The 26852-nt window shown below is 49.0% G+C and overlaps 1 protein-coding gene across 1 annotated transcript in view; it reads right to left on the minus strand.

Moving 5' to 3' along the window:
- Window positions 1–23467, minus strand: part of Arfgap3 (ADP ribosylation factor GTPase activating protein 3) — a 44181-nt gene extending 20714 nt beyond the window's left edge. The window contains exons 1-6 of the mRNA XM_051160100.1: window positions 23287–23467; window positions 14807–14925; window positions 9355–9427; window positions 6601–6732; window positions 4577–4660; window positions 2880–2967 (exon numbers count right to left, since the gene is read on the minus strand). Of these exons, the coding sequence (XP_051016057.1) occupies window positions 2880–2967; window positions 4577–4660; window positions 6601–6732; window positions 9355–9427; window positions 14807–14925; window positions 23287–23355 (565 nt within the window). The 5' untranslated portion in view covers window positions 23356–23467. The remainder of the gene's footprint in view (window positions 1–2879; window positions 2968–4576; window positions 4661–6600; window positions 6733–9354; window positions 9428–14806; window positions 14926–23286) is intronic.
- Between the last annotated feature and the right edge of the window lie 3385 nt (window positions 23468–26852).

Here is a 26852-nt window from a genome sequence, read left to right on the forward strand (position 1 = left end):
TTTTTTGAGACAGGGTTTCTCTGTGTAGCCCTAGCTGGCCTTTGAACTCACAGATCCGCCTGCTTCTGTCTCTTGAGTGCTGGGATTAAAGGCATGCACCACCACGCCCAGCTTGGACCTTTATTTTTTAAAATATATTTTCTTTTCATTGCTATATAATAATTATATGTGAAGCTGGGTGTGGTGGCATATGTGGATATATGTGAGTTCGAGGCCAGGCTGATCTACACATGGAATCCAGGACAGCTAGGACTACAAAAGAAACCCTGTTTCAAAAAAACAAACAAACGGGCTGGAGAGATGGCTTAGAGGTTAAGAGCACAGACTGCTCTTCCAAAGGTCCTGAGTTCAATTCCCAGCAACCACATGGTGGCTCAAAACCATCTATGTGATCTGCTGCCCTCTTCTGGCCTACAGGCATACATGCAGACAGAGCATTGTATACATAATAAATAAATCTTAAAAAACAGAAAAAAAGCGTATGTATTTATAAGACACACTGTGACATTTCAAAACAAGTGTACAGTATGTAGTGGTCATGTATCCTTTGGAACATTACCAGCTCTCTTGACACATGAGCGCGCTCTCTGTTAGAGCACCGGTGCTGACGGCTGCAGCTCTCCTAAGTTGCTGTGAAGCAACTAGACTCCAGGCTCCGGGACCATCCTCCCCACAATCCCTTCTGTCCTGAGCAATCTGACTTAAAAGCTCTGTAAGAGCTGGGCGTGTAGGTGTCCTCATGCAGTCTCAGCCCTCAGGAGGTGGAGGAGGGACAGCCAGACGTTCACACTCACCCTCAGCTATACAGCAAGGGTGAGGTAACCTGAGCTACAGAGGCCCCATCTTAAAAAAAAAAAAACAACCAGAAAAGTCCATTAAAATGTAAATGCTGAGCCAGGCGTGGTGGCGCATGCCTTTAATCCCAGCACTCGGGAGGCAGAGGCAGGTCAATCGATGTGAGTTCAAGGCCAGCCAGCCTGGTCTACAAAGTGAGTCTAGGACAGTCAGAACTGTTACACAGAGAAACCCTGCCTCGGGGAAAAAAAAAAACAAACAATAAAACCAAATAAACAAACAAAAAAGAAACAAATTGAAATTTTTTTAAAAAAAACTGTAAATGCACGTTTATAACAGTGGTTTTATAGAATGAAGATTAATGATCTTCTCAACTGATACCATCCACCACTCTCCTTGTTTTGGACAGGGTTTTATATAGCTCAGGCTGGCCTTGAACTCCCTGCGTAGCCAAGGATGACCCAGAACCCTGATCTTCCTGCCTTTACCCCAGTGCTAAGACTGGAGGCGTGTGCCACCAACTTGGCCTCAGAACTCTACCTCATGATACGGTGTTTTACAATGAGGCACTGAGTTACTGAGGGCACATGGACTACAGGGGCCCCCTCCACTGGGATATCTGTCACAGCAATCTCCAGAACAGGGTGTACTGTGATAGCCAGGAGACAGAGTACAGAAGGCAGCCATGCTGGGCGTGGCCAATGGCTGCACTTGGAGTTTCACCTCCTGGAGAGAAAGCTGGGAAGCAATGGGTGGGGGGTGCAGAGAGGGGGGAAGAAGCCAAGCCAGACGCCTATCTAACCCCCACAGCATCTCAGTCACAGAGAATAAAACAACGCCCACGGGCGGTAGCCATAGGTGGAAAGCAGCCGTGCTGGAGCCACCGGAGAGTTCTGACCCGTGGGCTGCCGGCTTCCTTTCCAGGAAACAAAAGTCTGTGCTGCGGCTTCTAGAGCGGCTCTTTCCTGGCACACTTCTCGTGACAGACAGCATCGCAATCCATTTCAGACACTGTCTTACTGTGTCCCCAATCCAAAGGCTGGTACTGAGCCGCTATAAGCCAGCATGTCTTTTCTGGTTCCCACATCCCAAGTTCATTGCTTGGTGTCAAAGCATATTTTACTGTTAATTTACTAGAACATTTGGGCTGATGAAAGATGCCCAGCTTTAAAACAGAAGGGGCAGCTATATACACTACCTAGGTCATTTCTAATACATAAATTATTGACAACATATTTACAATAAATATATACCTGGGAAGGTGTACACCTGAAATCCCAGCACTCAGAAGGTGGAGGCAGGAGGATCAGGAGTTCAGGCATCCTCAGAGACCTATTGAATTTTTAGACTGCCTGGGCTACATGAGACTGTGCCTCAAAAAAAAAAAAAAAAAAAAAAAAAAAAAAAAAAAAAAAAAAATCAACAAATAGGGAGCTGGAGAGATGGCTCAGAGGTTAAGAACCCTGACTGTTCTTCCAAAGGTCCTGAGTTCAATTCCCAGAAACCACATGGTGGCTCACAACCATCTACAATGAGATCTGGTGCCCTCTTCTGGCGGGCAGGCACACATGCGGGCAGAATATGTATAAATAATAAATAAATAAGTCTTTTTAAAAACCAACAAATAAATAAGATTCTATAATATACTCACTAAGTATGTGTGACTTATTAATGGTGAAATACTTATTTTCCAGTTTTAAAACTGAAATCTTACCAGGCATGGTGGTGCACTCCTTTAATCCCCGCTCTCCCGAGAAAGAGGCAGGCGGATATCTGTGAATCAGAGGCCAGCTTGGTCTACACAGAGAGTTCCAGGCCAGCTAAGGCTACACAGCGAATCCTTACTTAAAAAAAAAATTAAACTAAATTTAAAAAGAACCCTAAAATTTTGTTTTCTAATTATAAAGGTCCACACTTCAATACTGTATCCAAACAGAAACTAATAACCTAGTTACTCTATCCTCTAGTCACCCTCTTGGTGGGAGCCTTCTAGAATGTCTTCAGGGTTTCTACCATAACTTTGGCAGTTTCATCTTGGCCACTGGACCACAGAACAGCGTTCTAAGATGACCCCATTGACCCACCTTCGTTCTTTTCTGGAGTGTTTTCCAAGCCCCACGGTGCTACAGGGGCTGGCTCGGGCCGGGCTGATGACCACATGGTGCCACTGACCTGCAGCGGGTGAGAGAAGAGTCATTAGCAGGAAAGCAAGGACTGCGTGGGGTGGGGGGGCAGCGCAGCCCCTCCTGCGCGTATGCGTCTCCTCAGTCCTGCCTCAGCGCGCAATGGTCTCACGTTCCCCATCTTTTTTTTCCCCCCCCCCTTTCGTTCTTTTGAGACAAGTATCATGAATCACAGACTGGCCTAGAACTTGGTACTGTGGTAGAAGATGACCCTGAACTACTGAGTTTTTTTTTTTTTCCTTTCACCTCCCCAGTGCTGGGATTACGGATGTGCAAGGCAGCTCCTAGTTTGTGTAGTGCTGGGAATAGAACACAGAGCCCTGGGCCTGCTCTGACAAACACTCTACCAACTGAGCTGCACTACAGCCTCCTCCCTTCTAGGGTTGTTGTTTTTTGGTTTTACGAGACAGAGTTTCTCTGTATAGCCCTGGCTGTCCTGGACTCGCTTTGTAGACCAGGCTGGCCTCGAACTCAGAGAGATCCGCCTCCCCAGTGCTGGGATTAAAGGTGCGTGCCACCATGGCTGGCTGGAATAATTTCATATTTATATGAAACTGAACCAGATCACACAGAACACCCCTGTGCACTCAGCCCCCTCTGGCATTACAATGCCTGGCACACTTGTGCGAGTGGGAACGTAGCATAGATGCAGTGCCCCTAGGCATGGAAGGCTTTACAGGGCTCCAGCCCTCCTCCCCTTGGAGCCGCTGGGGGACCAAGCAAGGAGCTCTCATGACTCCGAGCTTGTGATCATTTCTCATGGCCTTGAAACTTTTGAAGGGTGCTGTCTAGTGCAGCCTGGTTCTTTCCCTGCCTGTGTCAACAGGACTCAACCCGGGAGACAGTGGAGACAGTCCCTTAACCCTCATAAGTGGGACAATTTCCTTCCTTTCCAGTCTTGAAAGGTGTCTCCTGCTCTAACCTGCACTTTTTAAATTTTTCTTTAAATTTTGAGTCAGAATCTCTCTGTGTAATAGCCCTGGCTGTCCTGGACTCTCTTTGTAGACCAGGCTGGCTTCGAATTCACCGAGATCTACCTGCCTCTGCCTCCCAAGTGCCGGGATTACAGGCTTGCTCCCCACACCCGGCTGGAACAGAGCATCTGAATGAGGCGCCACACTCCTACACTCCGAAGCATCCTGCTGTATCAAGACCCAAACTCAGAGGCAGCTATTACCTGCTTTCCTGGACATGCATCCCCCTCCTATGAGATGTGAAAGGGTTTACTCCTGGTCCTCGTGTTAGACCCTAAGCCAGAAGCTATGAACGGAGAACAGCGCCAGAAACTCGTCAGGCAGTGTACAGTCTGCCGCCATGAATGGCTGATGCTGAAGGCCAGTCTCACCCTGGGTTCCTTACGACACTTGCTTGGCCTGTCTTACTGAAATATCTCAAATGCATGCTTGTTACAACATTCAGAATTTAAAATTATGGGAAGCAGGGCCAGAGAGATGCTGGCAACGCTCTTGCAGAAGACCCAAGTTCAGTTCCAAGAACCCAGGTGGGGCTGCTCACAGCTGCCTGTAACTCCAGCTCCCAGAGATCTGCCACCCTCTTCTGGACTCTGTGGGTACTGCACTCACACGCAGCAAACTTACCTCCAGAGAGGCCTGAGAAGCAAAAAAGTCTTCCTCCTTTGGAGGTGGGGACACAGGTGGAACTGCACAGCTGTCAAGCCACAGCTGGAAGGAAAACAAAGCAGAGCTTAGCAGAGAATTTGCCTCAGCTCTCCAGTCTCCTCTGAGGCTTGCAGCAGACGGTGCGTCTAGTCCCTCACCCACAACACCAGAGTGTGCTCACAGAGGGCCCTGAACATGCTGTGGAAAGAAGCGATCACTCCAGAAAGTTCTACACTCCCAGGTCAAGGACCCCAGCTCCCGAAACCCTTTCAGAAGTAAGTGTAGGTTCTAAGCCACAGTGAGCTGGCCCATCCTGGTTCCACACCCAGGGTTTCCCTCCTCACTGAAATCACTTGCGACCTCAACTCAGCACTCCTGAGGTTTTCCATCCATCTCCAGGCACACAGCAAACCCAAGCCGTGGGAAAAGCATGTTTCTGGGCGAGGCTGGACCAGGCACACTGTCCTATGCTCACAAATGAGTGGTTTTCCTGTCCCCTCAGGGGACACCTTCCTCACTGTCATGCTTTTTACTCTATTGACGGTTTCCATGTTAAACCTGGCCCCAGGGGTAGGGCTGGGCAGCTGTCTAGGGCTCCCAGGCTCCCAAGGGCTGTGATACAGCTTCCTGTTCAGCCCCGAGCTGTGTGTGGTCAGTGCTCACAGGCTACAGTACATATCAAACAAGGCTGGCAATTAAGTAATTGCTTCTTTTGGAGCATGAAGCCGAAGGCCTGTATCTTTCTCATACTAGGCGACCAGCACTCTATCACCGAGCTTGCGCCCATTAAAGAGGTTCTCCTTCTATGACTGAATGCTTCTCATTTTTGAGCTGCTGACTGGCCTCACTGTTGAAGCGATTCTCCTGCCTCTTCCTTCCGAGGAACCAGGATCCTAGCTCTGAGCCACCCTGTTCACTTATTTTAGTCTCCCGAGATGGAGTCTCATAGCCGAGGCAGGGTTTGAACTTGCATTCCTCCTGCTTCTGCCCCCTGAGTATCAACACTGCGTGTGTCAGCCAGCACACTTTGTTAATACAAATGAAGCTCAGTGGAAACACTCTAAGCAAAGTTATGCATTGATTAGTTAATGGAAACATGACCTGTTTATTTATTTATTTATTCATTTAGTTAGTTAGTTAGTTAGTTAGTTTTTCGAGACAGGGTTTCTCTGTGTCACCCTGGCTGCCCTGGACTCACTTTGTAGACCAGGCTGGCCTCGAACTCACAGTGATCTCCCTGTCTCTGCCTCCCTTAGTGCTAGGATTAAAGGTGTGCACCACCACTCCCATGTTCCTTGTCTAAAACGTGGACCTCCTGGGGCTAGGGTCTTGGGGGAACTGTAACTTTAACTAAGAACTCAACTCTTGCCCCCTAAGAGTTGTGGTCATCAGTCCCAAGGCTGCCGCGTGCTCTGCCTGGGACACACGTGAGATTCCGTGTTCCCTTTGTGCAACATTGCTTGGCTAGCTTCCTGCCCACTTTGTTCCACCATGTGTCGGCTTTCTGCTGAGTCTGCCGCACTCTCCCTGCAAACTGTAGATAAGACGTTGCACTTCTTAACACACTTGCCTTGCCTAAGCCTCAGCTTGTGCAGCATCACGTGACCCCAGCTCTCCTGTCTTCCCCATCTCCTCAGCTCCTGGCCCTCCCGCTTTGGACCCTGTCCCTGAAGAACAACCTGCTGGTCTGGGTCACAGGTGACTTGACAAAGCAGAGTCCTTCTGCCGGGCGTGGTGGCGCACGCCTTTAATCCCAGCACTCGGGAGGCAGAGGCAGGCGGATCGCTGTGAGTTCAAAGCCAGCCTGGTCTACAAAGTGAGTCCAGGATGGCCAAGGCTACACAGAGAAACCCTGTCTCGAAAAACCAAAAAAAAAAAAAAAAAAAAAAAAAAGCAGAGTCCTTCTAATAACGAGGGTCCACCACACCCTGCCTCCTCTTGGCAGACTTCAGAGAGATTGAAAAACATGTTTTACTGACCGAATTTCACCTAAAGGGACTCACATCGGTGCCATGCTTCCGGGTGGCTTGGGTGGCCAGAGTCTTGACTTTCTCCCTGTAGAGCTGAGCCGCACGGCTGTTGTACTTGGCGTTGGTGTCGTTGGTGGCACACCCATGTTGGTGGAAAAAGGAGGACTGCAGAGGAAAACGGGCAAGTTAACAGAAACACCACAAGGCCTCATGGTCACAGTGCTGCTCAATGAGGGACTTAAAAAGACAAGGGAAAATGAAAATAATCAGACATCAGGAAAGTTCTAAAATAAACTGGCCTTGCAAGAAGGAATCCCTTGGACCGATGAGATGGCTCCACAGGTAAAGGAACCTGCTACAAAGCTTGAGTTCAATCACCAGACCCATGTGGTGGAAAGAAAGAATCAACTCCTACAACAAGTCCTCTGACCTTTACATGTACACAAGCATGTGCACGCGTGCACACACACACAAACACACACACACAGATAAATGTAATGAAAAATTAAAAAGAGAATCCCTTCAAATATAGTGACAATATTTTTTTATTTAGCAGTTATTGATGGATGGGATGGGCAGATGGATTATTTGTGGGGGGTGCACATGTGGAGGTCATGTGACAACTTGGGGAACTCTGTTGCCTCCTTCCAGGAGGTGGGTCCCAGGTACAGAAGTCAGGACATCTGGCTTGACAGCAAACTGAACCATCTCAGGTCCTAATGTTAATATTTGACAAAACTAGACACAAGACTAGATCTGAGAGTGAGTGCGGTGCCCCTCATATCTCCACGAAACTACCTCAGTCAACTTGAGGTGGGTTTTCTTGGTGAGAGGCGGGGTCTCACTATGTATCTCTGTGAGTTCGGGCCAGCCTGGTCTATACAACATGGACAGCCAGGGCTGCACAATCTCAAAAGAAAAACCAAGTGGGACACACACGGTGTCTTAGAGAGTAAATGACTAGTCTTCATAACTGTGATCGCCATGCCTCCACAGACCGCCTCTACTCACAGAACTGTATTTCTTTTCTTTTCTTTTTAAAAAAAATACTTATTATTTATATACATTCTGCTCGCAAGTGTTGCCTGCCTGCCAGAAGAGGGCACCAGATCGCATTGTAGATGATTGTGAGCCACCATGTGGTTGCTGGAAATTGAACTCAGGACCTTTGGAAGAACAGACAGTGCTCTTAACCTCTGAGCCATCTCTCCAGCACCCTCATTTTTTTTTTTTTTTTTTTTTTTTTTGGTTTTTCGAGACAGGGTTTCTCTGTGTAGCCTTGGCCATCATGGACTCGCTTTGTAGACCAGGCTGGCCTCGAACTCACAGCGATCCGCCTGCCTCTGCCTCCCGAGTGCTGGGATTAAAGACGTGCGCCACCACGCCCGGCTTCAGCACCCTCATTTTTGTTGTTGTTGTTGTTGTTTTTTTTTTTTTCCGAGACAAGGTTTCTCTGTGTGGCCTTGGCTGTCTGGACTCGTTTTGTAGAACAGGCTGGCCTCAAACTCCCAGAGATCTGCCTGTCTCTGCCTCCCTGAGTGCTGGGATTACAGGCGTCTACCACCATTACATGACTGTAGATCATGTTTCTTAGTACTTAACTTTTCCCTTTAGGAAATACAGAACCCAGCATTTGAGAAACTCTGATTGAAAGGCAATTTTACATTTTGGAAGAAGATATTTTAGACTTAGAATTTTTATCTTAATATTTAAAGCTAGACACAACTGTTGAGGTGTATACTGATATAATATCTCTTCTCCCTTCCTTTTCTTTTCTTCCTTTTTCAGACAGGGTCTCTCCTAGCTGTCCTGGAACTCCCTATGTAGACCAGGCTGTCCTCAAACCCACAGACACCCTCCTGCCCCTGCCTGCTGGGTGCCAGGGTTACAGGCATGGCCACCACATGCGACTTCTTACACCTGCCTTAACAACACCTCTCAAAGGGCGCCAGTCACAATCAGCATCGTGTGGAAACAAACAGGTGTCAGCGTCTCAAAGGATTTTCCTTTTTGTTCTTTGACAACTTTATACACATATATAATGCGACCTGGTCACTTTCGCACTCTATTTCACTCTCTTGACGCCTTCTCACTGTGTGTCCCCTTCTTCCCTGTCTTCTACCGGGCTTGTTTTTGTGTGCGACCCACTGAATTTAGTTAGGGGTGCCTGCACATGCATGGGTGGAGGGCTACTTACTGGAGCCTGCACAACTATCCCATGGCTACACCACTGATGAAAACAACCAACATACGCGCGCGCATGCGTGCACACACACACACACCCCTTCAAGGGTAAAGTCTCCTTTTGTTTTAAAGCATGCCTGTTCAGTTTCCTTAAACCACTCACACTCCGTTGTTTTCTTTAAAACCTGTTTCTGCAGCTGTGTTCTGACTCTACCATGGGAGGGGCCCTTTTGTTACCCGATACCCAGCCCAACAGGCACTCAAGGGGTTTCTTTTTTTTTTTTTTTAGATTTATGTATTTATTGTGTATATAGTGCTCTGCCTGCATGTATGTCTGCAGGCCAAAAGAGAGCACCAGATCTCATTATAGATGGTTGGGAGCCACCATGTAGTTGCTGGGAATTGAACTCAGGACCTCTGGAAGAGAAGTCAGTGCCCTTAGCCTCTGAGCCATCTCCCCAGCCCCCTCAATGGGTTTCTAAGCAAACACACTCTTGGTGCTCCTGCCCATTGAGCCTGCTTTTTGCCCTCCACCCCACCCCACCTGGAACCTCCTAAGCACAGCAACTATAAGAGGAGGAGAGGGCAAGCCAGGGGACTTACAGCGTTCGCGTTTCCGCCAACTTGCATGCATCGAAGCTGAAACCAAGACCAGTTTGAGTCCAGCTCTGTGGATCTGGGAGATAAAAAGATTCCACAATGTAAAAGCTTTCCTTCTTTGGCATCAAGCCACTAGCTAAGCTCTCAAACATCTCCTCTAGCAGTGGGATTTAGGGACTTCTGTGTAGTCAGGCACAGTGGTAATCACCTGTAGTCCCTGCAACTCTCACACCCGGCAGGCAGAGGCAGAGCCTTGCCAGAGTTCCATGTGACCCTGTTTCAAAAACCCCAAGGGTTTTGAGTACCCTGGAGCTTGGGGTGAGTGAGCACTTTCCTGCATGTGTGTCTGTGCACCATGTGTATGCCCGGTCCTTCAGAGGCTTTGACTCCCTCGGTCCCCTATAGCTACACACATGGGTGAACAGCACATGAATGCTGGGAACCAAACCTGGGTCACCTAGAAGAGCAGCAAATGCTCTTAACCATAAGCCATCTCCCTATCCCCTTCTATTTTCCTTTAAAATGTATTTTTGTCCATGTACATGTGTGTTGTATATGTCACATATATGCCTATGGATCCCCTGGAGCTGGAGTCTCAGCTGCTTGAGCCACCTGACGTGGGTGCTGGGAACGGAACCTGGGTCTTCTGCAAGAGAAGTAAGTGCTCTTAACCACTTGGCTCTCTCTCCACCCCTTTTAAACAGAGCTCTTAAACTGAGCCTGAGTTCACCCCAGCAGAAGCCTTGGGCAGTACCCACTCCCATAAGAAGAGCTGCCACCCTGCGGAGTCCTATGAAAGCTGAGCACTGAGAAAAAAAAAAAAAAAAAAAAAAACGGGTTCTTGCTAACCAATGAGGTAACAAGAAGGTGGCCTATGAGGTAAGAAGGCAGCAGCCTCGTGGCTTCACTAATGGCTACTGAACACAGCACTTTTGTAAGTCGAAGAACTGAGTAGATTTCAGAATGAGTGCTGGAATGGATGTCCCTAAGACATCCCATAACCAACATGTCAGAGGGAAGGAACGACATCACTATGGATGCAGACAGGCTCAAGGAGTGCTGTGGTAGGTCATGTGTTTCCAACATGCTAGGGTGCTTCCTTCATGGCCAAATGTCCCCTTCCATGATGGTGTTCAGCCAAGGCTCTTCCCTGGAGTTCCCTGAGTGGGCACCTGGCTGAGTCTGAGCTGGTCATGAGCTGAGTATGAGCAGCTGTGTGATCAGCTCTGCCCGGGGTGCTGGGCCCCAAGCATCATGTCTGGGGTGTCTGTTTGCACCCTCCTCACTTACTTCGCTGGCTGACGACCAAGAACAGTGTTGAAAACACTTTGTCCTCTGTGAAAATCGCTACCTTGAAACTCAACCTAAAGAACACAAACTCCACTTGGTTAGATATGCCAACCATGGCACACTAGTCCTGGTGATCACGTGAGCACACACACGTATGTGTGCCCGTGCTCAACTGTGTGCATGTGTGTGGCTGGCAGGGGGAGGGGGAGAGGAAGACAGGGATCTGGAGCAGGTGCTTCCATGCCTCATTTGCATACTTGAGGGCTGCTTAGACTTTTCCCCAGTGAGCAACTGTACTTTTGAGTTGGGTCTTGTAGGTTGCTTAGGCTGGTCCTAGACTTGGGAGTTTGAGTGACACCTTCAGTCTCCCCAGGGCTGGGATTCCTTGCATATGTCACTGTGCCAGGCTTGTTTGCTTGCTTGACTTTGAGACAGGGTCTCTTTATGTAGTCCTCACTGGCCTGGACTTCACTTTGTAGACTGGGCTGGCCTTGAACTCAGCTGTGAATATACCAGGTAACATATGCCCTTGGATTTTCTCCTGTCCATGGCCTAGGCAGCTAGCTGCCCTTTGGCTCTGTGCTTTTTAGTTGTTATGTTTTGATTCATCCATAAGTGTGTGACTCATACATTTATGCCTTTGTTTGTTTGTTTTTTTGAGACAAGGTTTCTTGAGACAGCCTTCACTGTCCTGGACTCTCTTTGCAGACCAGGCTGGCTTCACTCACAATGATCCACATGCCTCTGCCTCTGGAGAGCTGGGATTAAAGACATATGCACCACGCCCAGCTCACAGTTATGACTTTTAAAAGGCACACATTTGAACCCGCATGGGCCCAGCAGAACCAGCTATCTGGGCTCCAGGCTCCAGGCCAGACCTCCTACCTGGTTTCCTGGAACTGTGTATGTGGTCATATGCCTTAGAGGTGAACAAGAGGACAGGGGACATGATAAGGAGAGCAGGACAGAACAGCACCGAGCGGTGGAAGGGACGGCTGTGGGGCGCCTCAAGTCCAGCCTTCCTCTACTCTGGACAGGGTATGGCACTGTGCATGAGTGGCTAATGAACAGTCTATGAAAAACATTCTCAAAAGTAAATCTGGAAGCCAAGGGGAGGGGTGGTGGTGCTGGGGCTCACATCTATAATCCAAGTGCCTCACGAAGCTGAAGAAGGAAGATCACAAGTTCAAGGCCAGCCCTAGCCACAGAGTGAGTTTAGGGCCAGCCGGGGGTGGGGGGTAGGAGGGTGTTGGAGGATACTGGGGGGGGGGGGCAATGTGTAGGAGTCTATCTCAAAATAAAAGTACAGAGAGGCTGGAAATCTAGCTTAGTGATGAAACAGTTGCCTAGCATACATTAGAGTTGCACTGTATGCAAACGAGTATAGAGGGGAGTTTTGGTGTCTTTAAAAGCTCAGTTGTCCTATGTAAACATGTTTTTGTTTTAATCCTGGGTGTAGGCTACACAGTGAGATACTATCCAAGAAACAAAAACAAAACTTAGAAGGGTCAAAGACATAAATGTAAGACTTGAAGCTATAAAACTCTGGGAAAAGAACAGGATAAAAACCTCCCGGCAGGGCTGGAGAGATGGCTCAGTGGTTAAGAGCGTTGCCCGCTCTTCCAAAGGTCCTGAGTTCAATCCCCAGCAACCACATGGTGACTCACAGCCATCTAATGTAATCTGATACCCTCTTCTGCAGATAAAGCACTCATATGCAATAAATAAATCTTTAAAAAAAAAAAACCTCAGCCGGGCGTGGTGGCGCATGCCTTTAATCCCAGCACTCGGGAGGCAGAGGCAGGCGGATCGCTGTGAGTTCGAGGCCAGCCTGGTCTACAAAGTGAGTCCAGGATGGCCAAGGCTACACAGAGAAACCCTGTCTTGAAAAACCAAAAAAAAAAAAAAAAAAAAAAAAAAAAACCTCGAGGCAGTGAAGTTGGACACAGTAGGGCAGCCCTTTAATCCCAGCATGCTGGGAGGCAGAGGCACGTGGGTCTCTGTGAGTTCAAGGCCAGCCTGGTCTACAAAGGGAGTCCAGGACCGCCAAGGCTACACAGAGAGACCCTGTCTTGAAAAACCAAAAATAAAATAAAATAGAATAAATAAATAAATAAATCCACAGGTAAGGCTGGAGAGATGGCTCGGTGGCTAGGGCTGCTTGCTTACTGTTTTGCAGAGGAACTGAGTCTGGTTCCCAGAACCCACGTGACTCACGGCGCCTGTAACATCCGCTCCAGAAGATTGGAGGCCCTCTTCTGGACCCATCGGCAAGCACACACACCCACACACCCACCCACATACCCACCCACAGACATACACAAATTGGAACAAAAACAAACAGAACAACTCCACGTGATAGGACAGGGTTTTTTTTAAACAGAGAAGATGTAGCTATCACTGTATTGTTTCCATGTTGTCAAGTAAAAGGTCTCGGCAGTTTTTATCCTATAGGGACAAATGCTCCTTCATGGTAGTCACATTGTGGCAATATTCCTTAAGTTAAAATAACAACAAAAAGAAATCGCTCCCACAGTCCATTCCAGAAAAAGAACAGGGAAACAAGCCAGCTGCTGGAGGACGTGGCACCAACAGAAGCCTGCGCCCACAGGACGACCTGCAGAAGGTGCCCTGACCAGGGCTCAGGCAGCTGACACAGACCTTGCTCAGCCTCTAGTCTGACTACAGTCCTTTTACTATGTATTATTTCACTTCCCTCCTGCCATGGGGCTGCACCTTTCTCTGGTGCCCACAAAGGCCCACAGTGTCAGAAGTGGTAGGACATTTACTCACGAGAGTGGCCAGGGGAGCCCAAGCCCTTGGGAAAGAGGGAAGAAAGAGCAGAGAGGTGGTGGCGCACGCCTTTAATCCCAGGAGGCAGAGGCAAGTGGATCACTGTGAGTTGGAGGCCAGCCTGGTCTACAAAACGAGTCCAGGACAGCCAGGGCTACACAGAGAAACCCTGTCTCGAAAAACCAGAGGGAAGAGTCAAGCAAATGCGTCCACTCTGGCTCTGTCTTGCTAGGGTCAGTGGGAATGGGAGCTCGAGGATTATGCTGGATGCCATGCCTGATGTGAGGACTCCCGCCCTTCGTGTGAACTCTCAACCTTGTATGGCGTGCACAGGGAGCATCCTTCTTTCTTGAGTGTGTACTCTGTGTTTTTAGTTTCTTAGAAGGCAGTGGAGGGAACGGAATTGTTGCTTTGAGACCTCGCATCTGACTTTGTCTTCAACATCAGAGCTCTGTTTCTCCCACAGGATCTCTCTCCACAGAGGCGCAAGGAGGAAATGTCTTATTTTTCCAGGTTACTAGATGACGGCAAGATTTAACACCCCTCCCCCAATTCATGATTCTCTCTCATTTTACCTGATATCAAGTCAACATAATAAAAAAGGGAGGGTACAGTCGTTCATGATTGATTTTCTTTTCTTTTTAATTATTTATACTTTATGTGTATGAATGTTTGCCTGCCTGAACATGTGCACACGGAAGAGGGCATCAGGACCCATGGACTACAGCTACAGTTGTTGTGAGCAGCTATGAGTGTGCTGGGAATTCAACCCAGGACCTCTGGAAGAGCAGCATCTCTCCCTCCACTGATGGCTCACTGTCATTGTCAACTTGACTGGATTCAGAATCACATGGGAAACAAAACCCTGGGTATATCTGTCAGGGAGTTTCCGGGAAGATTTAACTGAGAAGGACCCACCCTGAATGTGGGCTGCACTACTCCTGGGGTCCTGGACTGAATAAAAAGGAGAAACTAGCTGGGGTGGTGGCGGCGGCGGCGGTGGCGCACGCCTTTATTCCCAGCACTTGGGAGGCAGGGGAATCTCTGAGTTTGAGGCCAACCTGGTCTACAGAGTGAATTCCAAGACAGCCGGGGCTACACAGAGAGACCTTGCCTCAAGAAACAAACAAACAAAAAACAAAGAAATGGAGGTGAATTTCTCTGCATCTGTCTCTGCTTCCTGACTTGGGGGCAATAGGAGCAGTCACCTCACCGCTGCTGCTGTGATGGGCGCCCTCAAACTGTGAGCCAAGCTAACACTTTCTCCTTTAATTTGCTCCCGACAGGTATTTAGTTTCATCAGAGAGACAAGAACTGAATGAATCCATGTAACAGTATAATCTCTCCAGCCACTGAGGGAGAGTCCACTTACCGAATAAAACTCAAGTGAACACCGAGTGACCGGTGTGACCCTGAGCAGTCAATGCAGAGAAACACCCCATAGGTTATGCTTGCCCAGCTGGGATTCTTGGCACCACAGTCGAAACACACCTGAAAGGAAAAAAAAAAAAAATCCATTATGTGTGATTAGCGAGTAATTGACACCAACAGGTGAGTCATCTAGACGGCTAGAGCACAAAGCTGGCGTGAAGGCGGCAAAGCTGTCACACTTAAGCCTTGGCTGTTATAGAATGTGGCACCCAGAGGCTGGGGAACCTCTCAGCCCATAAAATGCTGGTCTTGTGAGCATGAAGACCTGTGGTCCACCCTAAAACCCACCAGGAAGTGGGGGGCGGGGAACATGGCAGCTGGCAGTGGCTGCATGTTGCTAGGGAGGCAGAGACAGACAGATCGCTTACTTGTCAAGTTCCAAGTCAGTAAGAGAACCTGCCTCAGAGAAACAAGGTGGATGGCACTGGAAGACTGACAGTGGAGGTTGTCTTCTGACCTACACACACACACACACACACACACACACACACACACACACACACACACACATATGTGCTTATGCACCAGCACACATGTGCCCACACATCTGCTCAGACATACATACAGGAAGAGAAAGGACGTTACCTGGGTTTTCAAAATCTCAAAGTGTCTTTTATAACTACATTAATTAAATATCTGCCTCAAACACTGCTTATCTTTGAACACTCAGTAGGAACCCTTAGCACAGAAAACACATGCTGGTGAGGAGTGTGGCCCTTCTGGGACACTCCTGTGCTACACCATCACCTGGGCAGCGGCTGTACCCACATGGCAGGCTCCTGGGTGTGAGTCTTCTGTCTCTGTCAGACGCCCAATCAACCTCCACCTCCTGAGAGTCACATCCTCACGTAGTCTCTGCCTCACTTTACCAAAGTGCCTTGTAGAAGGAGGCAGGAGAGGTGCTCTACCATTTCTGAGATTAGGTAAGACACCATGGCCTCCTCGGCCCTGGGTCACTACCCTGGGAGAAACCAGTACAGTTTATCAAGGACACTCAGACTGCCCTGGGGAGAGGCCCAAGGGGCAAGGAGCTGGGTGAGGCCCTAGCTGAACAGTCAGTGGAGAGCAGAGGCCTGCCCACAGCACCAGATGGAGCAACTGAGTGCACACGCCACTCAGATGGCAGCTGTTGTATTACGGGCACACCACACGCACCCAACAAGGCACTCCCAGTCCTGACCTCAGAACCCACATGGGCAAACATGTCCACAGAAGGAAGATGCCAAGTTTGGGGGTTTCTTCAGTGGTCCTCTCTGGCACATGACACATCCCCCTGTGCTTTTCTAGGTCACTTTGAGAACTATTAGACACACGGCTCCCCTCTGTGGGCACAGAGACCTCCTACAGGGCTGGGCCTTTCCTGTCACCTGCTTTCTCTATTAGCAGCGGTGCTTAGTGCTGGCTGAACAGCTCTGGGTATTTAGCTCCCACGGACCTTGATCGAGTAGTCCTTCCTTATAGCCACTCAGAAAACCTTTGTTAACCAATTAAACAGCACACCTGCTTCTTGCCAGCTCAAAAAATGGCTAGAAGACCTTTCAACAATGTGAGAGAAAACACTCTTTATAACACATGCACAGAGGTACTTAAAGGCACACAGTGCAGGGCTGGAGAGATAGCTCAGTGGTTAAGAGCACCGCCTGCTCTTCCAGAGGTCCTGAGTTCAATTTCCAGCAACCACATGGTACATCACAACAATCTATAATGTGGTCTGATTCCCTCTTCTGCAGATAAAGAGAAAAGAAAAAGGCACGCAGTGCTGGGTCACCAAGAGGGCTCACTGGGTGAAGGTGATTGCTGCCAAGCTTGATGACCTGAGTTTAAGCCCCAGATCTTGCATGGTGGAAGTAAAGAAATCAATCCCTTAAGTTGTCCTCTGACCTACACAAGTAGGCCATGGAATGCAGGCCATGGCACTCATGTGACCCCACACCACTAAAGAAATAAATAAACAGTGCCTTCCAGCTAGGTGTGGTGGCTCACGCTTTTAATCCCAGCACTTGGGAGGCAGAGGCAGGTGGATCGCTGTGAGTTCAAGGCCAGCCTGGTCTATAAAGTGAGTCCAGGACAGCCAAGGCTACACAGAGAAGCCCTGTCTCAAAAAACCAAAACAAAAAACAACAACAACAAAAAAAAGTGCCTTCTAGGGGCTGGAGAGTTAAGAACACTGATTGTTCTTCCAGAGGTCCTAAGTTCAACTCCCAGCAACCACATGGTGGCTCACAACCATCTATAATGTGACCTAACGCACACTGTGTACTAAATAAATAAATAAATCTTTTTTTTTTTTTAAAAAGTGCCTTCCATGGAGCTTAATATTTATAGTTAATTCAAATCAGATTAGAATTACAAAATTTCCACAAACAAGAAAATTGTATTTAATTCTTCTCAGAACTCCACTCACTTTAGATACATTTTATAAAGTAAAAACTCCCTTAGGAAAGAGCTGCTTCTGGCTTTAGGAAACAAAAGAAACTACGGGCTGTTGAAGGCCATTACCACACTGGACTCAGGCTGATCGGCGACAGTGGGTGTGGAGCGGCAGTGGGCACGGAGAGCAGCTGGCCAGTGACTCACTGTGGTGTTCCCTGGCTGCCGGCTACGTGTCAGGCACTGTGTCAGGAGCCAAGGTACAAAGGAGTGGATGGCATCACAGAGTCTAGAGGTGCTTACCAAGACCCAGTCTCTGCCACGCCACGTGCTGGCCTCTGAGGTGCTCACTGTGAGGAGAGATGGGCAAAGACATTAAACAGTGCCGGGGCAATAGCTCTGGAAGCAAGAAGCTTCTTCGAAGGGAAGTCAAGTGGCCTGAGGGCCTCACTTGGTCAACTGCCTTCACTGCACACAGACAGCTGCCCCTTGGCACCCATTGTCTAATGGGCAGGACAACTCATTACGCGACCGAATGGCTTTAGGTGAGCACGTAAGACAAGGTTTTCTACGCAGGGTCAGAGACGGGACACGGCCCTGTGGAGAAAGGTGGCAGCAGCGGCTTGTTATGCACAGTCCACAGCAGACAAGCTAGCAGCAAGTCTGAGCTCTCAAAAGGCTGGCTACTGGGGGAGGGGCTGAAGTGGGGAGGGGGCGACGGAGGGTGTGGGGGAGCAGGGACATGGTGAAATAGGTCTGCACTGTGCTTTGATATGTGATTCCAAACATGAGGCTTTTCTAAGGGGAATTCAGTTTGTAAGGAGGCAAAAAGGAAACAGCTTTCAGCTGACCATGTTTGGCCAGATGATAAGAATTTTCTTACAGAAACAATAACTGCTAATATAATACCTTCACAGAAACCCGTAGGAAGAGGTTCATCGCCTCAGCCCCACTGACCATGACCCCCAGGAAATCACCTGCCGCCTTGGCGGGCTTGTGGGAGGGTGAATGTTCTGCAGCTCCATGTTGACACACTTAATGTTTTTCTTTCTTTCTTTCTTTCTTTCTCTCTCTCTCTTTCTTTCTTTCTTTCTTTCTTTCTTTTTGAGACAGAGTTCACCTTGGCTGTCCTGGAACTTGCTCTGTAGACCAAGCTGGCCTCGAACTTACTGTAATCCGCCTGCCTCTGCCTCCCGAGTGCTGAGACTAAAGGTGTGCGCCACCACGCCCAGCTTCTTGATGCCTTTCAAACGAGGGCATACCCTCTCTATTTTTCTGTATCTTTTTTTTTTGGTTTTTCGAGACAGGGTTTCTCTGTGTAGCCTTGGCCATCCTGGACTCACTTTGTAGACCAGGCTGGCCTCGAACTCACAGCGATCCGCCTGCCTCTGCCTCCCGAGTGCTGGGATTAAAGGTGTGCGCCACCACGCCTGGCTCATTTTTCTGCATCTTAAAAATAGCTGGCCTTCACCATCATCTGAGAGGGAAGAAGGAGTCAATCAAGCGTCACAGCTGGGAAGCAAGAACCAGAGAAGCAACGGTGGGGCATGCCTGGGAAGTGGAGGCAGGGGCCCAGAAGTTCAAGGCTGTCTTCAGCTACACAGAGAATCTGAAGCCAGCCTGGGGATACCTGAAACTTTATCTCAAAATAAAACAAAGCCAAAGTAGGAACTGGACCTTAAATGGTGTGTGTTCTCGGAACACACCATTTGACCATCTCTCACACCAGGGAGTGCAGCATCATAAAGTCCTTCCTCTACTTCAAAAAATTAATTTATTGGCTGGGCGTGGTGGCACACACCTTTAATCCCAGCCCTCGGGAGGCAGAGGCAGGCAGATGTCTGTGAGTTCAAGGTCAGCCTGGTCTACAAAGTGAGTGCAGGACAGCCAAAACTATACAGAGAAACCCTGTCTCGAAAAAAAATTAATTTTATTTGAGTGTGTTTTCTCTATGTATACTGGTGTCCACAGATGCCAGAAGGGGGCATTAGATCCTCTGGAGCTATGCATGGCTGTGAGCTGCCATGTGGGTTCCAGGGACCAAAGCTCTGTCGAAGCAGTAAATGCTCTTAACCACTGAGCCAATCTTTCCAGCCTCTCCCACCTACTTTTTAAAATATTTTACTTAAAATATATATATATTTTACTTTTAAATGTGTGTGTGTGAGTATGTGAGCGTGTGTGTGTGTGTGTGTGTGTGTGTGTATGTGTGTGTACTTGGGCATGGGTACAGTTGCCCTCAGAGGCACTGAGTCCCCTGGTATGGTACAGGGAATCCCACTCAGGTCCTCTGCAAGAGCTGGGTGAGCTGCTCACTGCTCATCTGTCTCTCCGGCCCCATCTCTTCTATTTTCCACTCCTGGCTACAGGCTCCTCGAAGGCGTGTGTCAGGTCTACACTTTCAGTGTAGTGTCCTCAGTGTGGTACCCAGCACTGGAACACGTTGGGTGCCAAACCCCGAGGAGCAGCCCAGGACAGGAGAGAGCCTGTGAACGTGGATCTGTCATCCAAGCAGACTGTCATCACATCCAAGCAAAGACTGTCATCACATCCAAGGGAATCTGGACAGTGGATTCCAAGCAACGGAAATCCAGCCGCTCTTTTGCTTTTTCTGATTTAACATATTTGGGGGGGCTCCATTTTTACAACCTCTCCCCCTTTTTAGACAGAGTCCCCTGTAACTCAGTCTGGACCACACTTGTTCTGTAGCTGTGCATGACTTTGAACTCCTGACCCTCCTGCCTCCCCCTCCAGGTGTTGGAATTAAAAGTGTGACGCATATCAGGCCTCCAACCTTATTAAAGCAGTCTACTTGGAGGGGATGACCTTCCCATCTCAGATGAGTGTTTGTTTGTTTGTTTGTTTGTTTGAGACAAGGTCTCTCTGTGTAGCCTTGGCTGTCCTGGACTTGCTCTGTAGACCAGGCTGGCCTCGAACTCACAGCAATCCACTTGACTCTGCCTCCTGAGTGCTGGGATTAAAGGCGTGCGCTACCACTGCCTCAGATGAGTCTTTATATAGTGTACTTTTTTTTTTTAATTTTGATTTGTGAAGGACTTTGGTATATAGTCTAGCCTTAAACTTGGCAATGCTCCTGCCTCAACCTAAGCATTTTAAACAAATGTTGTTAACCCAGGCACAGTGACTGTATGGCTTGAAGCCATACTCTTAATTTTGTCATTCAGAAAGCTGTGGTAGGGAATTGCAAAATTCGAGGCCAGCCTGGGCTACATAGTGACTTCAAAGCTAGCCTGGGCTACACAGACAGACTCTGTCTCAGTAACAACAAAAGCTGAAGATACAGCTCACTGGCAAAGTGTCTGTCTAGAATATACAAGATCCTAGGTTCAAACCCCAGTACTACACCAAAAGGGGGTGTGTGTCTTATTGTTGCCCAGTCCTTCTCGGCGTTAAAACTAGTTTTCACCAGCAGGGTGTGGTGGTGCACACCTTCAATTTAGTGATTTGCCAGGCAGTGGTCCTTTAATCCCAGCATTTGGGAAGCAGAGGCAGAAAGATCTCTGTGAGTTGAGACCAGCCTGGTCTACAGAGCGAGTTTCAGGACAGCCAGGGCTTCACAGAGAAACCCTGTCTCCAAAAAAACCAAACCAAACCAAACCAACCAACCAAACAACAACAAAAACCAAACTGGTTTCCCCATTGTTCAGGCCATGGCTTCAAGCCATCCATTCAGCTACGGTTTCAAGCCAAGACGACAAGGGAGAGCCAAGTGCCGGGAGACATGACCAGAAGGTTCTGGAACCCTGCTTTAGAAATCATATTATAGGATATAGATTTTCCACAGGTGTGTTCTTTGGAATAAAGTGGAAAAATGGGCATTCATGCAGATTACTGTGCGACCAGGCTTTTCTCGGATCTTCTAAGCTGACCTCATAATAATCCCTCCAGTTAGATCCAGTACACATGCACATTTTCAGACGACGAAAATAAAGTGCAAAGTGAACAAGGGTGGTAAAGCTAGGGCATAAAGTTTGCACACACACTCATTGTGGGTGTGTGCATTTTGAGGCAGGTCTCACTTTGTAACACAGACTAACCAGGAACCCACTATGTGGCTCAAGCTGGCTTTTAACTATTGGAAAGCCTCAGTCTTCCAAGTGCTGGGATTATAGGTATGTACTATCATGCCCAGCTGGACAATAACTTTAATTTGGGGGGGGCGGGGGTAGTCTAATTTAGCCCAGGCTGGCCTAGAACTTGCTATGTAGCTGAGACTGCCCTTGAACTCTTGATCTTCCTGCTTTCACCTCCCAAGTGCTGGGATTACAGCATGAGCGACCATGCCCAGTTTACATTTTAATATGAAAGCAAGACCACGTGGGCTCCTTAAAAGTGTCTCTTGGTATCAATGACACTTTCTATTTAAAAGGACCATCTTCCATTTTTTGTTGTTGCTTCTTGCTTTTTATTTTCTTATTTATGGCGCCTCTTTGATGAATTCAAAGAGCATGCATATTGATGTCGTTCACAGAGAAAGCTGTAGTATATGTATTTTTCCACCCTGCCAGCTGCAGATTCAATCTTGTATATGCTAGGAAACAAGTCCTTGCTAGACACAGATCAATCTAAATTTGAAATAAAAAATCCAAGAAAATAGTAAAGCAACAGACACTGGACAATGCCTAGAAGCTGTCTCCTCTTTCTTACATCTCCCAGACATTATCACTCCCCAGTTAACCGTTTCCTTTATCAAAACGCTATAAAAACATATGGCTCCCTTCCACCAGCAGGACTTAAAATGTGTGAATTTTGTAAAGCACTGGAACTTTCTATGCCATCCATTCAGGACTCGTGGCTGTGCCCACTAACAGATGTTTTCTGGGAGGTGAAGGTGAAGACCAGACTGAACTTTAAGAGGAGTGGGGAGAGGCCACAGTGACGTGACAGCCCTTTGTACTCTCCTCGGTTCTACCCTACTCTGTCACCTTAACCCTGTGTATCATAACAACACTGCCAGCCACATGCTAAAAGTTATGAGGTACAGTGGGGGTGAAGACACTTAGGGGGAGAGAAATTGGAGGGGCAGACTTCAACCTCCAGAAGGCTGACATAAACCTTGGTGGGCTTCCTTAGGAACACAGAAAGCTGGTGGCCAGGGCAGAGAATCTTAGCTTTTCTGGACTGGGAAACGGGCTGCCACTAAAGGACAGTGGGACCAAGATCCAACAGGTCCCCAACCCTGAAGAACTCTCAAGACAAGGTCCATGGTGGGGAGAAGAAGTCCTCCTTTTCCAGAACCCAGCACTACTTAGAGTTCTAACCTGGAGACACAACACCCCCTGGGTCTAGGTGGCTGTAGTGTTCACCCTTAGGTCACAGAGGCTAGAAAGAGTGAGCCATGCCTCTCCAGCCTTCTCAGTCCAACGGACTGACACACTTCCACCCCCTGCTCCCTCCACCCCACCATATCTGTTCTTCTGGGTCAAGCAGCTCTGGTCTCTAGACCTAGGCACCCCACCCCACCCCTCAGCCCGCCCCCCTACCTCCACTCCACCATGCCATGACCCAGCCCTCTCTCTGAGCCTCCGGGTACTCTGGACAGTCCTAGAGGACCATACCCCAGTCCCCTCTCTGCCCCCAGATGCACTGGTCTCCTGTCCCAGATGTCCATGCCCCAGTCCTCTGTCTACCCCCAGATGCTCTGGCCTCCAGTGCCAGACACCCCAACTCTCCATGCCTCAGAACTCCCTGTGACCCCAGGCGCTCTGCCTTCTGTTGGACATCCCAGATGTCCATGCTCCAGTCTTCTCTGTGCCCCCAAGTGCTCTGCCCTTTGGTCTGGACATCCTCTAGATGCCCATGTTTGAAGTCCTCCCTGTGCCCCACGGCCTCTAGCCAGGCGCTCGCAGGATTCCTTGCTCCTTCGCTAAGCCCCTTGTGTGCGCCTCCCTTGCTGGCAAAGGTTGGGGAGCCGCGGCGGCTGCTGAGCCCACAGTGCGACGTGTCACAGGCCAGGCGGCTCCTCCCACGGCCGCAGCCACACCAGGGTCCAGTGGGCCGCGGGGTCTCGAGCCCGCCAGCGGCCGTTACCTTGTTAGTGGGCACCGAGCGCAGGCGCTTGAAGATGGCCAGGATGTCCTGCTTGCTGGGGTCCCCCATGGTCACCGAGAACCGAGGTCCCCGACAACAGGGAAGAGACGAGAAGCGGTTGCCGCCTCCCGGAGACCGAGGGGCAGGGGCGGGGCTGCGCGTGACGATAGGCTCCGCCCCTGTCGCGCCCAGGCTCCGCCCACAAGCCGGCGCATGCGCTGTTTCCCTCACTCTGGAGTTCCAGCCGCCGCACAGGCTCCTCCCGGTTCCAACCTCGAAGCTGCGCGCGGCAGGCGCATGCGCAGAGGCTGACACAGCTCCCCCACCCCACCCTACCCCCGCCCCGCAACCTCCCGACCCTTCCTGCGGTTCTTCCTCAGCTCTCAGCACTAGTCAGGGTACTGCAGTGTTGGGCAGAAACCTCAGGCTTTGCGCTGGGAGCACTACCTGTACCCATTGGAATCGGCAGCATCCCGCTGCTTGGCTCCTCCCGTGGCCACAGACTCACACCCATCCCTCAGGGTAGCCGAGTCAGCCGTTCCCATCCTCATGGGATCCTGGAGTAGGAGTAGTAGAGAGACGTTTGTTTGTTTTCTCTTTTCTCAGCTAAAGCCAAGGCCTGAATGAAAGTCTTTTGGAAATTGCGGTCTCGTTTTCACCTATGACGCCCAGGCTAGCCTAAAACCCACTGTGTAGTCCCAGGCTGGACATGAACTGGAGATCTCTCAGCTTCCTGAGTGTTCGGATTACGGTTCTATAGTTTGCCATACCGGTTTGGTAAACCTGTATACATTATTCTGCTAATGGAGAGTGCTCACCTCTAGGGCACAAGTTCTGTCAGGATCAGAACTGAGAAGTCTAGAAAGACCAGAAACATGACTGTTTAGTGCTTGGGGTGCCATCTAATTAGGCCTTGGGTAACATTAGTAGCTAGGTGATTTGGGCTCAGGAGCAGGTGCCTTTTTTTTTACAAGGGTCAATATTTAGCAGCTGGCAAACATGGCTTCAGGTGGGACACAGTAGAAGAAAAACAGGTTTTGGTGTCCCGTGTAGTGCCCCAGCTCCTGTCCCAGTTCAGCTGACAGCTTCCCAAACAGGCAGCTTTAGTCACTTCCTAGGGTTCACCTGAACGAGCACTGCAGCTTCAGGGATGTTCTGGAAAGGACCTCGGTGTGAAGTTCCCTCAGGGAAGCTGGGACCTCACAAAGGCCGTGAAAGGGCTGAGATTGTCACAAAGATTTGCAGCAGAGGGACAAAGGGCAGAGAACAAGGGCTTAGTGGCGTAGGCCGGTAATCCCAGCACGCAGCGCAGGGAAGCAGAGGCAGTCAGATCTCTGTGAGTTCGAGGCCAGCCTGGTCTACGAAGCGAGTCCAGGACAGCCAAGGCTACACAGAGAAACCCTGTCTCAAACCACCACCACCACCACCACCACCACCACCACCACCACCACCAAAACAAAGACACTGACTGGAAGCGGATGAAGGGGAAGGGAACAAGGGAGAGTTAAGGGACATTTGGCCCAGAGGGACAAAGGACTGCCTCTGGATAGAGAGGAGACAGTTGCAGCCCATAGGCAAGTGGCAGTTTATAAAGGGGAACCATGGTCGGGCGTGGTGGCGCATGCCTTTAATCCCAGCACTCGGAAGGCAGAGACAGGCAGATCGCTGTGAGTTCGAGGCCAGCCTGGTCTACAAAGCGAGTCCCGGACAGCCAGAGATACACAGACAAAAATAAATATATAAACAAAAATAAATAAATAAATAAATAAATAAATAAAGGGGAACGGGAAGCTCCATGTTACGATGAGTTGGTTTGGTTGGGCATCCTAATTTGGTGAGCCAAAGGAGGGAGGGCTTTTGATTGCTGGGCTCTAGTGCTTTGATAAGGGAAGCATGGTGGTTAGTCAGCAGCGAAGGAAAAACCCAAATAAGGGAACGACCTTGGTGGCTAGCTTTAGGGATGTAATCTAACGGTTTTTTGGCAAGGAGTAGCGAAGGGAGCAGGGCAAGGCCTGCCAGTGCCATGTTTGCCGTGCTCTGGCTTGCAGGATCCCTTCAGGCTGTGCATTCAGCACCCCAGAGCTGGCCTTTTTCCAAGGTTAGGCAACATGCAGCCACTCCTTCCACAGCACGTTTCCTCCACAGACAACCCTCACCATCTGAAGGATCTTCCACTTCCGTCAGAAAATATATATGGGTCATTTGTAGGAGTTAGGTATGAAGTAAGAAAGGAAAACGTGCCAGGTATGATGATACAGGCCTTCTAATCTCTGCATTTGGGACGTGGAGGCAGGAGGATCAAGGCCATCTTTGGCTACATAATGAATTTGATGCAGGTCTACAGTACACGAGACTCCTTTTTTCTTTCTTTCTTTCTTTTTTGGTTTTTTCGATACTGGGTTTCTCTGTGTCGCCTTGGCTGTCCTGACCTTGCTTTGTAGACCAGGCTGGCCTTGAACTCAGAGATCTGCCTGCCTCTGCCTCCTGAGTACTCGGATTACTGATGTGTACTACCATGCCTGCACCCACCCCTCCTTTTCTTTTTTTTATAGGCTTTTCAAGAGCTTGTGGGGATTATAACCTAAAAGGCATTTTCACATTAACTTTGACTTGAAAGGGTAAAAGGATCATATTATTTCATGAATATACTACCCACCTCATATTTATAAAAATGCTTAAAAACTCCAATGGAGAAGCTACTATGCCTATACTCACCCCAGCACAGCCCACTAGTCTGGAGAGCTTGCTTAGCATATTTTGCTCAATACACTTCTGCTGAAATAATTTCTCTCAGCTGAATTCTTTCCAGATAAGAACTAAGTAGAGGCCAGGTGCAGTGGCGCACACCTTTAATCTCAGCCTTTGGGAGGCAGAGGCAGGAGGATCGCTGTGAGTTCGAGGCCAGCCTGGTCTACAAAGCGAGTCCAGGACAGCCAAGGCTACACAGAGAAACCCTGTCTTGAAAAAACAAAACAAGGGGCTGGAGAGAGGACCTGAGTTCAACTCCCAGCAACCACATGGGGGCTCACAGCCATCTGTACCCTCTAAAGTCTTCTTCCTGTGGACAGGTGTACATGCAGATAGAGCACTCATATACATAAAATAAAATCTTTTTAAAAAAAAAGAAAGAAACAAAACAAAACAAAACAAAAAAGAGCTGAGCAGAGATGGCTCAGTGGGCTGAGCACTGGCTGCTCTTCCAGAGGACTCACATTCAATTCCCAGCATCCACATGGCTGAGGTGGTTCACAACTACCTGTAATTCCAGTTTTAGGGGATACAATACTCTCACACAGGCATACATGTAGGCAAAACACCAATGCATATGAAATAAAAAAAAAAACTTTTTTTTAAAGGAAAAGTTACTTAAAAAATAAGTGAGCAGAAAGCTCTAGTTGGTGAGTTTCATCCAATCCTGAACAGCCCTGGCTTTGGAGCTAGAGAGATCGCTCAGTGGCTAAGAGTACATGCAGCTCTTGCAGAGGGCTGCAGTTCAGTTGCCAGCACCCAAGTCAGGAGGCTCCAGACTGCAACTCTCTCCAGTTTCAGGGGTTCCAACACCCTCT

The sequence above is a fragment of the Acomys russatus genome, chromosome 17, assembly GCF_903995435.1.
Source record: "Acomys russatus chromosome 17, mAcoRus1.1, whole genome shotgun sequence".
Taxonomy (NCBI): Eukaryota; Metazoa; Chordata; class Mammalia; order Rodentia; family Muridae; genus Acomys; species Acomys russatus.